Raw genomic sequence first — 13,241 nt, 5'->3', positions numbered from 1 at the left:
ACAAGTTAAAGAATGTTACCACACATAATGTGTTTAGCAGTCATTACTACCCTGTATATATCATTCTCATAGATCTCAGACACAATTGAAGAACATTGTGACAAGTGCCTAAATATTTTTAAATTCTGACCAGCATAACCCAGGTCCAGATATTCAGTTCAGTACCTGTGGTTCGAAGGGTTTTCTTTTTGCAGAATCACAGAATTGTTACTGCACAGAAGGATGCCGCTCCCCCTAAATTTGACCTAAATTTCCCTAGCACTTCCATATGGCGAGGACAAGACCGGAATTGTCAGTTCACATTTGAGGCAGGAACCAGTGCGCACTCTGATACCAGGGACCAGAGATAGTACAAGTCAAAGAATCCAACTCCAGTGTTTAACCTTCCCTCCAATCTACACCCCTTTTGAGTGCAACTGTCCCACGATGAATGTCCAATTGTTGAATTTATGCTTGGGGGTTTAAAATCTACTTCAGTAACGTTTGTTGTCAATTTTCATGGATCGCTTTCAGATTTATAGTCTATTAAGCCACTCATGATTTGAAGAAATCCATTTGTTGTTCAGCATTTAATTGTTTTCTTTTCACAGCTTTCCTTGGTCTTCCAGTCATTTCAGACATTGTCAGAGGATGAACAATTGACCCAGCTGTCAAAATTAAAACTACGGTACTTCACTCCTAGGGAAATAGCAAATCTTCATGGATTTCCTCCAGAATTTAGTACGTGCACAATGATCTGTTCCTGAGCATTGTTGTTTTGAGAAAGTGAAATTCCTTAACATTTATTCTTAATTTTTAAATGCCTTTGCACATTACCATGCTGGTAGACAATGTGCTTCCTGTCTTGCCACTGCAGCAGCAGAGCCAGTTACTGCAGCATGCTTAATGGTAATCCAAGGCTTTGACTTTTCTTCAGTCTTTCTGTAGACAGGCATCTGACCTCCACTTGCTTCCTCACTACAGCAGAACGTTTATAATCTGACACTAGTACGAGGGAGAGAGGAAGTTGATCCGCTCTGTTTCCATTTAAACCGGTTTGGGACCAGTGTCCTGTTGAATTGAATGCTAGAGCAGTAGACAGGACTTAAAACTAATAAGGGGGGTGGAATTCAGGAAAGAGTAAATTTAAAATCAGCAAGGGAAATGTCAAGGCTCTAGAGCAGAGCAGTGTTTTGGATAGAAATAAGCAGAATGGGTCAGGAAGGGACAGTGAGAGTAACAAAGGTGACATTAGTAACTAAGGTGATATCAGGGAATATAAGAAATTCAAAGCTAAAGGTACCATATCTGAAAGCACAAAGCATTCACAACAAATTAGATGAATGAATAGCACAGATAGAAATTAATAGGTTTGATCTAACGGATTACGGAGAAATGGTTGCAAAGTGACCAAGGTTGAACTAAATATTCCAAAATACTTAACTTTTAGAAGAGGTAAGCAAAATGGAAAATGAGGAGGGGTAGCTTTCGCGATAAAGGATGGGATAAAGATAGTAGAAAGGTTCTTAGCAAAGAAAATCAAGAAGTAGAATCAGTTTGGATGGAGCTAAGAAATGGGCAGAAGACATTGGTGGGAGTTGTTAATAGGCGCCCTAACAGTAGTTGCAGTGTAGGACAGAGTATAAATCAAGAAGTTATAGGCGCATGTAATAAGGGTAATACAGTAATCATGGGAGACTTTAATCTTCTTATAGACTGGACGAACCAAATTTGCAGTAATAGTATGGAGGGTGAATTTATGGAATGTACACAATATTTTCTAGATCAGTATGTTGAGGAACCAACTTGGGAACAGGCTATTTTGAATTTAGTATTGTGCAATGAGAAAGGGTTAATTAGTTAATTAATTGTAGTGCAGGGGCCTCGAGGGAAGAGTTACCATATTATGATAGAATTTTATATTGAGTTTTAATGTGATTTAGTTAAGTCCGATACTAGGGTCATCAACCTAAACAAAGCAAACTACATAGGTAAGAGGAGTGAGTTAGCTAAGGTAGATTGGAAAACTACATTAAAAGACATGATGGTAGACAAGCAATGACTAGCATTTAAATAATGAACACATAATTTGCAACCAATATACATGCCTTTAAGGAACAAAAACTCCACAGGAAAAGTGGTCCAGTCGTGGCTAACAAGGAGTTAGAGATAGTATTAGATCAAAGGAAGAGCCTTATGTTGCCAAATAGAGCAACAAGCCTGAGCATTTTAGAATTCAGCAAAGGAAGACTGAGGAATTGATGAGGAAAAAAGAATATGAGAGTAGACTATATTGAGACATAAAAGCAGGCTATAAACATTTCTATAGGTATGTAAATGTTGGTCCATTAGAGGTAGATAGAGGTGAAATTAAAACAGGGAATAAGGAAATGGCAGAGACATTAAACAAATACTTGGTATCTCTCTTCACTGCAGAAGACGCAAAAATAATCAGGAACCAAGGGTCTAGCAAGAATAAGGAGCTTGAAGAAATCAATATAAGTAAGGAAATAATACTGGATAAATTAATGGAATGAAATGGCAACAAATCCCCTGGATCTGACTACCTGAATCCTAGGGTTTTAGAAGAGTTAGCTGCAGAGATAGTGGATGCATTTGTTTTTATCTTCCAGAATTCCTTAGATTCTACAACAGTTCCCAAAGATTAGAAGGTAGCAAACATAATCCCACTATTTAAGAAAGGTGGAAGAGAGAAAACTAAAAGCTATAGGCCAGTTAGCCTAACATCAGAAGTAGGAAAAGTTATAGAATCTATTATTAGGGACATGGTAACAGGGCACTTAGCAAATCATAATATAATTAGGCAGTCAGCCGGAATTTATGAAAGGGAAATCATGTTTGACAAATTTATTAGAGTTTTTTGCTGATGTAACTAGCAGGATGGATAAGGGGGAAACCAGTGGATTTAATGTATTTGGATTTTCAAAAAAGCATTCCATGAGGTGCCACACGAGGCATTTACATCAAATTAGACTCATGTGATTGGGAGGGTAATATATTAATATAGATTAAGGTTTGGTTAGAGACAGAAAACAGAGTAGAAATAAATGTGACATTTTCAGGTTGGCAGGCAGTAACTAGCAGGGTACCACAAGGATCAGAACTTGGACATCAGCTATTTACAATTTATATTAATGACTAAGTCCAAAGTATTGAAGTTTGCTGATGATCCAAAGTTAGGTGGGAAAGTAAGTGGTGAGGAGGATGCAAAGAGGCTGCAGAGGATATAGACAAGTTGGGTGAGTGAGCAAAGAACATGGCAGAATATGGAATATAATGTGGTAAAGTTTGAAGTTATCCATTTTGGTAGGAAAAATACAAAAGCAGGATGTTTTTGAATGGTGAGAAACTGGGAAATGTTTGCTTTCAGAGGGGGTGTCCTTGTACATGTATTACAGAAAGTTAACATGCACGTACAGCAAATAATTAGGAAGGCAAATGGTATGTTGGCTTTTGTTACAGAGGGATTGGAGTTTAAAAGTAAAGAAGTCTTACTGCAATTATGCAGGCATCGGCAAATGGAGTTCAATCCTGAGAAGTGTGAGGTGATGCATTTTGGGAGGACGAACAAGGCAAGGGAATATACAATGGATGGTAGGACCTTAGGAAGTACAGAAGGTCAGAAGGACCTTGGTGCACTTGTCCATAGATCACTGAAGGCAGCAGCACAGGTAGATAAGGTGGTTAAGAAGGCATATGGGATACTTGCCTTTATTAGCCGAGGCATCGAATATAAGAGCAGGGAGGTTACGATGGAGCTGTATAAAATGCTAGTTAGGCCACAGCTGGAGTACTGTGTACAGTTCTGGGCACCACACTGTAGGAAGGATGTGATTACACTGGAGAGGGTGCAGAGGTGATTCACCAGGATGTTGCCTGGGCTGGAGCATTTCAGCTATGAAGAGAGACTGGAAAGGCTAGGGTTGTTTTCCTCAGAGCAGAGAAGGCTGAGGGTAGACATAATTGAGGTATACAAAATTATGAGGGGCATTGATAGATTAGATGGGAAGAAGCTTTTTCCCTTAGCAGAGAGGTCAATAACCAGGGGGCATAGATTTAAGGTAAGGGGCAGGAAGTTTAGAGGGGATTTGAGGAAAAATTATTCCACCCAGAGGGTGGTTGGAATCTGGAACGCACTGCCTGAAGAGGTGGTGGAGGCAGGAAACATCACAACATTTAAGAAGTATTTAGATGTGCACTTGAAACACCATAGAATACAATGCTACAGGCCAAGTGCTGGAAAATGGGATTAGAATAGGTAGGTGCTTGATGGCCGGCACAGACACGATGGGACGAAGGGCGTATTTCTGTGCTGTATGACTCTGTGACTCTATTGGAGTACTTATGCAGTTTTGGTCTCCTTACCTAAGGAAGGACATACCTGCCCTAAAAGGAGTGCAGCGAAGGTTCACTAGACTGGTTCCTGGGAGAAGGGGATTTTCCAATGAGGAGAGATTGAGCAGACTAGTCCTATATTCCCAGGAGTTTAGCAGAATGAGGTAATTAATTGAAATATGTAAATTACATAAGGGGCTTGACAGGGTAGAATATGAGAAAATGTTTCCCATGGCTGGATAATCAAGAATATAGGATCAAAGAATTATGGATGCTCAGTTGTTGAGTATGTTCAAGATAAAGGTCGATAGATTTTTGGATACTGTAGGAATTAAGGGATATGGAGATAATGTAGAAAGATGGAGTTGAGCTAGTTAACCATGCTCTTATTGAATGGTGGCGCTTACTGCAGCTCCTGTTTTTTATGTTCCTATCTGTTTTCTTGGAGTATGCGGAAATGTAGATGTTTGCCTGCACCTGACTACCACGTGATGCAACATATTGGCCTACAGGGTAATGTGGGGATATCCATGCTTTTGTTGTCAAGTGCTGCATAGGTATGTACCATGTAGCTTTGGGGACCACATAAAATTCAAATCAATGTTCACATTATTTTGCATTACTGCCTCATTGGTTGATAAATCCTAAGATCAGCCCTTTCCAAACCACCCAGGCTTTCAAAATTTAAACCGGAGTAGCCAGCTAATAGGTAATATAAGCACAAATGCAATTGAGTTGATCGGCTTGGAGGCAAGGGTGTTGGATTCTAAAGGTATAGGACTATATGTGGCCTTCTGTCCACAAGTTGGACACCTCTAGCTTAATGCATTATTTCGTAGATAGAGTTATTTCACTAAATGCATTTCTAATGTTGCTCATATTGGGTAAGAATGAGGCCAATGCTGAAAGACTGAAAATATTTCGAGGTACCCCATTGGCAGGACATAAGCTTCATACCTGCAGTTTTCCCATGGCTCTCATTCCCAATATCATCAGGTGTTAAGCGCCAATTGTGGGCAAGGTAATTTCCCACATGGGGAAGGAAACCATTGGTGTGTCACCACACCTACTATAAGTTGCTATAGAACTATAGTGACTGCGACCTGGCAGCAGATCACTCTCCTTTCAGCAATGCAGTAGAAAGAGGAAAACCTGTAACAGGAGAGAAAATCAAGAATACTTTAAAAATGCATTTCTTAGGGGGAAAAAAATCCGTTTAGAGTTTCAAACCATACAGGGTATTTCAAAATGTTGCTGTCTCCATTTCATAACTGACTGTTTTCTAATGTGTGTAGTCATAAAAGTTAAGTATTGTTATGGGATTGATTGGTGTAGTTGATGGAATGTTTTTTATTTTAACCCGTGGAGTAATGCTTGAGTCCAAACCCCTTAGAAAAAAGAATTAAGAACCCTTTAGGCATTGACCAAGCCTGTGATTTTTGTTTTGTGGCATTCTCAGTGGCTGAATACCAAGTGTGCTATTTTCTGTAATAACGCTAATTCTGAAATTTCTTGCATGGGAAAGCACTTCTCAGCCAAGTGCTGTTGAAATTTCATTACTGTAATGTAATGTTGTAAAGTAGGAAATGTAGCAACCAGTTATGCACAACAAAGAGCAATGAGATAGCAACTAGATAATCTGTTTTAGTGATGTTTGTTGAGAGACGCGTATTGGCTGGACATTTTTTATGGCAAAGCCAACCCCATGGAGTCAGCACTCTTCTTCTGGTTTACCTTTCCAGAAGAAGGTTTATCCACCACCTTGTTCCTTGAGCTGGCCTTCTCCTGTCTCACTCAGGCCATGTCTCACTCAGGGCAGCGATATCAATGTTGTAGCGGCGGAGTTCTTGGGCTATGATAGTGGTGCAACTTTCAGGTCTATTGCTCCTGGGGTTGTCCATAAGAGTCCTGACATTCCAAGTCCAAAAGTTCATTTTGGGGGGGTGGGAGGGGAAGATGCCTGTGCGTGGGTTCTTTTAACGTGAAGTGACCGTTGCACACCGACTACCACTCAGTTTGAGCGAAGCAAGGTCTTTGTCCAATGGCAGTGATGGCTGAGACGATTAACGAACGGGGTCTAATACATGCACATGGCCAGCATGTCCAGCTGGCGAACCATGTGAATCTGTGTCAGGGAGTTCTTGAAGGGGTAGCTGAAAGTCTGCTCTGAGGGCTCCCCGGGACCCCTCATGGAGCTGCAGGAATAGGCTGAAGCAGAAAAAAACAGTATAATCAGTGGCCAATCACAGGCTCAGCAGAAGGCTGAAGTCTCTCAATCATAGCAGTGATTGGGGAAGGGCAGTAAACTGATCAAAGTTGCTTTAAATATCACAACAAAGCAGCAATTCAGAGACAAAGTTGGGTCTTACATTATAACCAGTGGTGTCCAGAGCAAAAGTGTCATCTTGATGTTGAGGTAAGTCCAGAAATTTGAAACTAAGTTTCAAAGAAGATCTAGATCTAGATTTTCCAGACCTTTTCCACAGCTCACAGATCAGAAAAACAAAAAAAGGAAGCGAATTATAGACGGAAGCAGAATTTTACATTTTTCCAATATAGTCCAGCGCAGAAACATGATCTTGATGTCCAGTGAAGCCAGGAATTTGAAGCCAGATTTGAGAGAAAAACCACATTAAGGTTTTATCCAGATCTTTACTGGGGTTCACAAGGTAAGGTCGGGGGCTGGGGTTTGTACCAGCAGACAGAGGCTATTGAGACTAACAGTTAACTTGAAGTGTGGGCTAAAAATGCACCTACTGTTAGAATAAGGGGAGCTTAAACATCAGAAGAGAGAATTTAGTGGGGAGAAAGATGGAACTCAGCATCCCCTCTGATGTGCCAGTGCAGCCTTCGGTTCTCTGAGGAAAAGGGTGTTTGATGCCAAAGACCTCAAACCTGGCACGAAGCTCATGGTCTACAGGGCCACAGAGTTACCTGCCCTCCTGTGTGTGTCGGAAACATGGACACTGTACAGCAGACATCTCAAAGCCCTGGAGAGATGTCACCATGGTCCCTCCACAAGATCTTGCAAATTCAGTGGGAGGACAGGCACTCCAATATCAGTGTACTCTCTCGGCTCAACATCCCCAGTAACATGGTCATGGCTAGTCAGTTACATTGGGGCGGCCACATCATTTGCGTGCCTGACACAAGACTCCCAAAACAAGCTTTCTACTTCGAGCTCCATCACGGCAAGAGGCTACCAGGAAATTGGGGAAACACTATAAGGATGTCCTTAAAGCCTCAAAGAACAAAGAACAGTACAGCACAGGAACAGGCCATTCGGCCCTCCAAGCCTGCGCTGATCTTGATGCCTGCCGAAACTAACACCTTCTGCACTTCCGGGGCCCATATCCCTCTATTCCCTTCCTATTCATATATTTGTCAAGATGTCTCTTAAACGTCGCTATGTATTTGCTTCCACCACCTCCCCTGGCAGCAAGTTCCAGGCACTCGCCACCCTCTGTGTAAAAAAAACTTGCCTCGCACATCCCCTCTATAATTTGCCCCTCTCACCTTAAACCTGTGTCCCCTAGTAACTGACTCTTCCACTCTGGTAAAAAGCTTCTGACTATCCATTCTGTCCATGCCGCTCATAACTTTGTAAACCTCTATCATGTCGCCCCTCCACCTCCGTCGTTCCAGTGAAAACAATCCGAGTTTTTCCAACCTCTTCTCATAGCTAATGCCCTCCAGACCAGGCAACATCCTGGTAAACCTCCTCTGTACCCTCTCCAAAGCCTCCACGTCCTTCTGGTAGTGTGGCGACCAGAATTGCACGCAATGTTCTAAGTGTGGCCTAACTAAGGTTCTGTACAGCTGCAACATGACTTGCCAATTTTTATACTCTGTGCCCCGACCGATGAAGGCAAGCATGCCGTATGCCTTCTTGACTACCTTATCCACCTGCGTTGCCACTTTCAGTGACCTGTGGACCTGTACGCCCAGATCTCTCTGCCTGTCAATACTCCTAAGGGTTCTGCCATTTACTGTATACCTCCCACCTGCATTAGACCTTCCAAAATGCATTACCTCATATTTGTCCGGATTAAACTCCATGTGCCATTTCTCCGCCCAAGTCTCCAACCGATCTATATCCTGCTGTATCCTCTGACAATCCTCATCATTATCCGCAACTCCACCAACCTTTGTGTCGTCTGCAAACTTACTAATCAGACCAGCTACATTTTCCTCCAAATCATTTATATATACTACAAACAGAAAAGGTCCCAGCACTGATCCCTGTGGAACACCACTAGTCACATCCCTTCATTCAGAAAAACACCCATCCACTGTTACCCTCTGTCTTCTGTGACTGAGCCAGTTCTGTATCCATCTTGCCATCTTACCACTGATCCCGTGTGACTTCACCTTTTGCACCAGTCTGCCATGCGGGACCTTGTCAAAGGCTTTACTAAAGTCCATATAGACAACATCCACCGCCCTTCCCTTATCAATCATCTTCGTCACTTCCTCAAAAAACTCAATCAAATTAGTAAGACACTACCTCCCCTTCACAAAACCATGCTGTCTCTCGCTAATAAGTTTGTTTGTTTCCAAATGGGAGTAAATCCTGTCCCGAAGAATCCTCTCTAATAGTTTCCCTGCCACTGACGTAAGGCTCACCGGGCTATAATTTCCTGGATTATCCTTACCACCCTTAAACAAAGGAACAACATTCCTTTGTGACAAGATGGCCTCGCTGAAAAAATGTGACATCTCCACTGATTCGTGGGAATCTCTTGCCCGAGACCACCCAAAATGGAGAAGAAGCATCCCCGAAAGTACCAGCCAGTTCGAACAAAGTCGACATGCTCGGGCAGCAACCAAGTACAAACAGCAGAAGGAGCGTTCAGAAATTCGAGCATCCCATTCACTCGCTTCACCAAACACCACCTGCCCCACCTGTGGCAGAGTGCGCGGATCCAGAATTGGACCATTCAGTCACCTAAGGACCCACAACCCTGCAGTGGAAGAAAATCATCTTCGTTCCCGAGGGACTGCCTGAGAAGATGATGATGATTTGCCGGACTCCAGGGAAAACTCCCTTGCTGTTCTTCGAAGTAATGCATTAGGATCTTTTACGCCCATCTGAAAGGACAAACATGCCCTTGGTTTAACAGTTCAATGTGAAATAGAAGTGATTAGTGAAAGTAAACATGGCTCCCTTAAAGGCAGAGACAGAAGAAATTATAATGGGGAATAAGGAAATGACAGAGATGTTAAAACAAATATTTTATGTCTATCTGCACAGTCGAAGACACAACGAACATAGTGGAAATTGTGAGGAATCAATGATTTGATGAGGTTGAGGAACTTAAAGTAATTAATAGTAGTAACAAGAAAGTACTGGAGGAATTAGTGGGACTAAAAGTCAACAAATCACCTGGACCTGCTGGCCTACACCCTAGGGTTTTAAAGGAGATGGCTGCAGAGATAGTGGATGGATTGGCTTTGATCATCCAGAATTCCCTAGATTATAGAATGGTACCCATGATTTAGAAGGTAGTAAATGTAACCCCACTGTTCAAAGAGAGGATGGAGAAAAAATGGGGAGCTCCAGACCAGTTTGCCTGACAAGGCATTCCATAAGATGTCACACATGAGGTTGTGACAAGATTAGGGCTCATGAGATTTGGGGTAATACATTAGCATGGATTGAGGATTGGTTAAGGGACAGAAAACAGGGAGTAGGAATAAACAGATCATTTTTGGGATAGCAAGGTGCAACTAGTTGACTGCTGCTTGGGCCTCTACCATTTCTAATCTATATCAATGACTTAGATGAGGGAACCAATTGCAATGTATCCAGGTTTGCTGATACAAAGCTAGGTGGGAAAATAAGCAGTGAGGAGGATGCCAAGAGACTGCAATGGATTTAGACCAGTTATTGGAAAAGGAGGAGATAGATGGAGTATCATGTTGGGATATTTGAAATTGTCCACTTTGGTAGGAAGAATGGAAAAGTAGAATATTCTTTCAAAGGTGAGAGCCTAATAAATGTTGGGATGAGAGGGATTTGGAGGTCTTTGCACACGAATCACAGAAGGTTAGTAATTAGGAAGGCAAATGGTGTGTCAGCCTTTATTGCAAGGAGATTGTTGAATAAGAGTAAGGAAGTCTTACTATAATTCTGTAGGGCTTTGGTGTGACCACAACTGAAATACTGTGTACAATTTTGGTCTCCTTACCTAAGGAAGGATAGATTTCCCTTAGAGGGGGTGCAACAAAGGTTTTCAAGATGTTCCTGGGATGAGGTTTCTGTCCTATGGGGAGAGATTGAGTAGAATGGTAAAATGGGAACAAAAAGGTAACAATCAAGGATCAGTTGTCATTAAACAATTACCAATAACAATCATCAAAAAGAAGAGGGGAAGTAACAAAATAGTTCAAAATATTTTTTTGAAAATCATTTTGGTCGCTGACTCGTTTTCTCTTGGGGTATAAGAAAGAAGAAATGACCTGCATTTATACGATGGCATTTATCATTCTCAGGAAATCTTAAAATACTTCATATGCAATAATTTAATTTTTGAAAGTGATGTCATTGTAATTGAGGCAAATGCAGGGGGCATTTGGTACACAGCAATGTTCTGCATACAGCAAATGAGATAATTGACCAGTTAATCTTTTTTAGTGGTGCTGGCTAGTACATCAGGGGAGCACCTTGCTCTTAGCAACATTGGAAATAAGATTTCTATCAAAAACATGTTAAAATTATATAATTCACAATATTATTTAAATTTAAACACACATCACTTTTCTGCGTTTGAAATTTCTCCAATAACATTTTCCCTAGAAACCTATAGATCTATTGGTTTGTAAAAAATATTTTTGCTAGTCACATATCTTGTGTTTATTTGTGGTTTAAATTAAGTTCTGATTATCGTTGCAGGTTTTCCTGAGAAAATCTCACTGAGACAAAGTTACCGGTTGCTAGGAAACAGCCTCAATATCCATGTGGTAGCCAAGCTCATTAGATTGATGGTTGAACAACGATGAAAACCCACAGTTTTATGATTTATTGTATGTAAATATGTACATCTGGAAATGTTTATTTTACCTAATAAATGACAAACAGATTGTGTGAAATAATGTGTTACATGATGGTGTTTCTCAGAATTGACCATTTTTAATACTATTATCTTGAAATAGTCGCTTCATGTACTGCTGCATAAAAATTTGTCCTTTCATGCATGAGAAATCATAGTTCAACCAGCACTGCACACTCAGTTCAAGCTGAATTGTTTGGTTTTTAGCTAAGATCTTTGACATAAGACTTTTATTCAATACATACAGTAATGTGAACAAATTTAAAATAATTCTTCGTATATTTTAAATGTTTTTCAAGTAGATTTTTTAAACTGTTTAGCAAATTCACAAACTGACGGCAGGAACTATTTGTATCTCAACAGAACAAAAATAAAAGGTTTTATACAGAATTGTTTGGTTTCAATCATAGCTCTTTTACATTGTACCATTTATTTGCTTAATAAATCCTTGTTTTTTGCCTCCATGTTCTATTTTTGAGATATTCTGGAGCGAGTTGGATTTGAATAACGCATGAAGAAATCTATATACTTGATCTGTGAAGAATTTGGCAGTCTATTATTCATTTGTTACCCCATTGTACATATGAACATATGAATTAGGAGCAGAAGTAGGCCATTCGGCCCCTTGAGCCTGCTCTGCCATTCAATAAGATCATGGCTGATCTAGTTGTGGCTCAAATTCGACACTCCCATGTACCCCCAATAACCTTACATTGTTAGGCAAGGGTTAATCAATCTACCTCCGACTTAAAAATATTCAATGACCCAGCCGCCAGGACTTTCTAAGGCAGAGTGTTTCAAAGTCACACAACACTCTGCGAAAAAACATTTCTCCTCATCTCTGTCCTAAAAGGCAACCCTTAATTTTAAATCAATGCCCCCTAGTTCTGGACTCACCCACCTTGTCAAGACTGTTCAGGATCTTGTATACTTCAATCAAGTCTCCCCCCCATTGTTCTAATCTCTTGCTCTTTCTTTATCTCTCTCGCCCCCCTCATCCCCAGCCCCACATTCCAGCATGAAAGCTTTCAAATCCTGCTTGTTGACATGCCCACCATTGCATACTCTGGCTACAATCTGAAACCCAATTGGAGGAAATCATCCACATTGCTGTCTCCAAGAGACCCATCGAACCAGTCATCTACCTCTTCAAACTAAAAGCCTCAGGACCACTGAATTCAGCTAGTAGCCAGCCGAATCACCAAACTCCACAAACTGTATCCTATTTTTGTGTGTGTGTGTGACTGAAAGTTGGAGTGTAGTTTATTATTTTCATTAGTTCAGTTTAGGTACAATAAAGTTAAACTCAAGAAAACTTGTCCGGTTAGTTCTTGTTCTGATAAGAGCAAGTAAGTAATCAGACACATACTGAATTGGCCAGTAAACCCACTTTAAGAAAGAATTAAACCTGTTGTGCTTAAACAAAAAGAGGGAAGCCCTTCGACGACGACTCCTCACTTGACCGTAACTGAAATTTGGGGGCTCTCGTCTGGGATCAAACCCAAAGACAAATGGGAAATTTGAAGCGAGAAGCTAAACTGAACCTTAGCAATAATTTAAAAACTTCAATACAGGTTTTCTTGTGGTTTACCGTGCTAGAGCACTAAAATGTCTACATTTGCGACCACTCTGGGAACAGAGTGAAGTAACTTGGGCCAGGTTAAAAGCCCTATCTGTTGAAGAGATGAGGAATGTAGCTGAGCAGTTAGACATTACTATCCGTCCAAAAGCGAGGAAGCCTAAAACTTGTGGCCAAATATTTTAAAATGGAGACTGAAGAACCGGAGACAGGCATAAAGAAACAGACAAATTAATGTTAGCAAAGGTACAACTAGAAGAGAGGAGACTAAAATT

The 13,241-nt window shown here is 40.9% G+C and overlaps 1 protein-coding gene across 3 annotated transcripts in view; it reads left to right on the top strand.

Annotated features, from left to right (window-relative positions):
* Positions 1-11,790, top strand: part of trdmt1 (tRNA aspartic acid methyltransferase 1) — a 137,506-nt gene extending 125,716 nt beyond the window's left edge. Inside the window, exons 10-12 of one of the 3 annotated variants that reach the window (XR_010969076.1) lie at positions 591-720; positions 4,784-4,892; positions 11,231-11,315. Coding sequence is in view for 2 of the 3 variants with exons in the window: in XM_068013348.1 (XP_067869449.1) it covers positions 591-720; positions 11,231-11,337 (237 nt within the window). In the remaining variant the exon portion in view is untranslated. Of the gene's footprint in view, positions 1-590; positions 721-4,783; positions 4,893-11,230 lie in introns of all 3 variants that reach the window. The other 2 variants (XM_068013348.1, XM_068013336.1) reach the window with 2 other exon arrangements.
* Positions 11,791-13,241: the final 1,451 nt, after the last annotated feature.

The sequence above is a fragment of the Heterodontus francisci genome, chromosome 2 (genome assembly GCF_036365525.1).
Source record: "Heterodontus francisci isolate sHetFra1 chromosome 2, sHetFra1.hap1, whole genome shotgun sequence".
NCBI classification, from domain to species: domain Eukaryota; kingdom Metazoa; phylum Chordata; class Chondrichthyes; order Heterodontiformes; family Heterodontidae; genus Heterodontus; species Heterodontus francisci.
The sequence above is the reverse complement of the archived record's forward strand: the minus strand, read 5'-3'. Positions and strand labels throughout refer to the sequence as shown.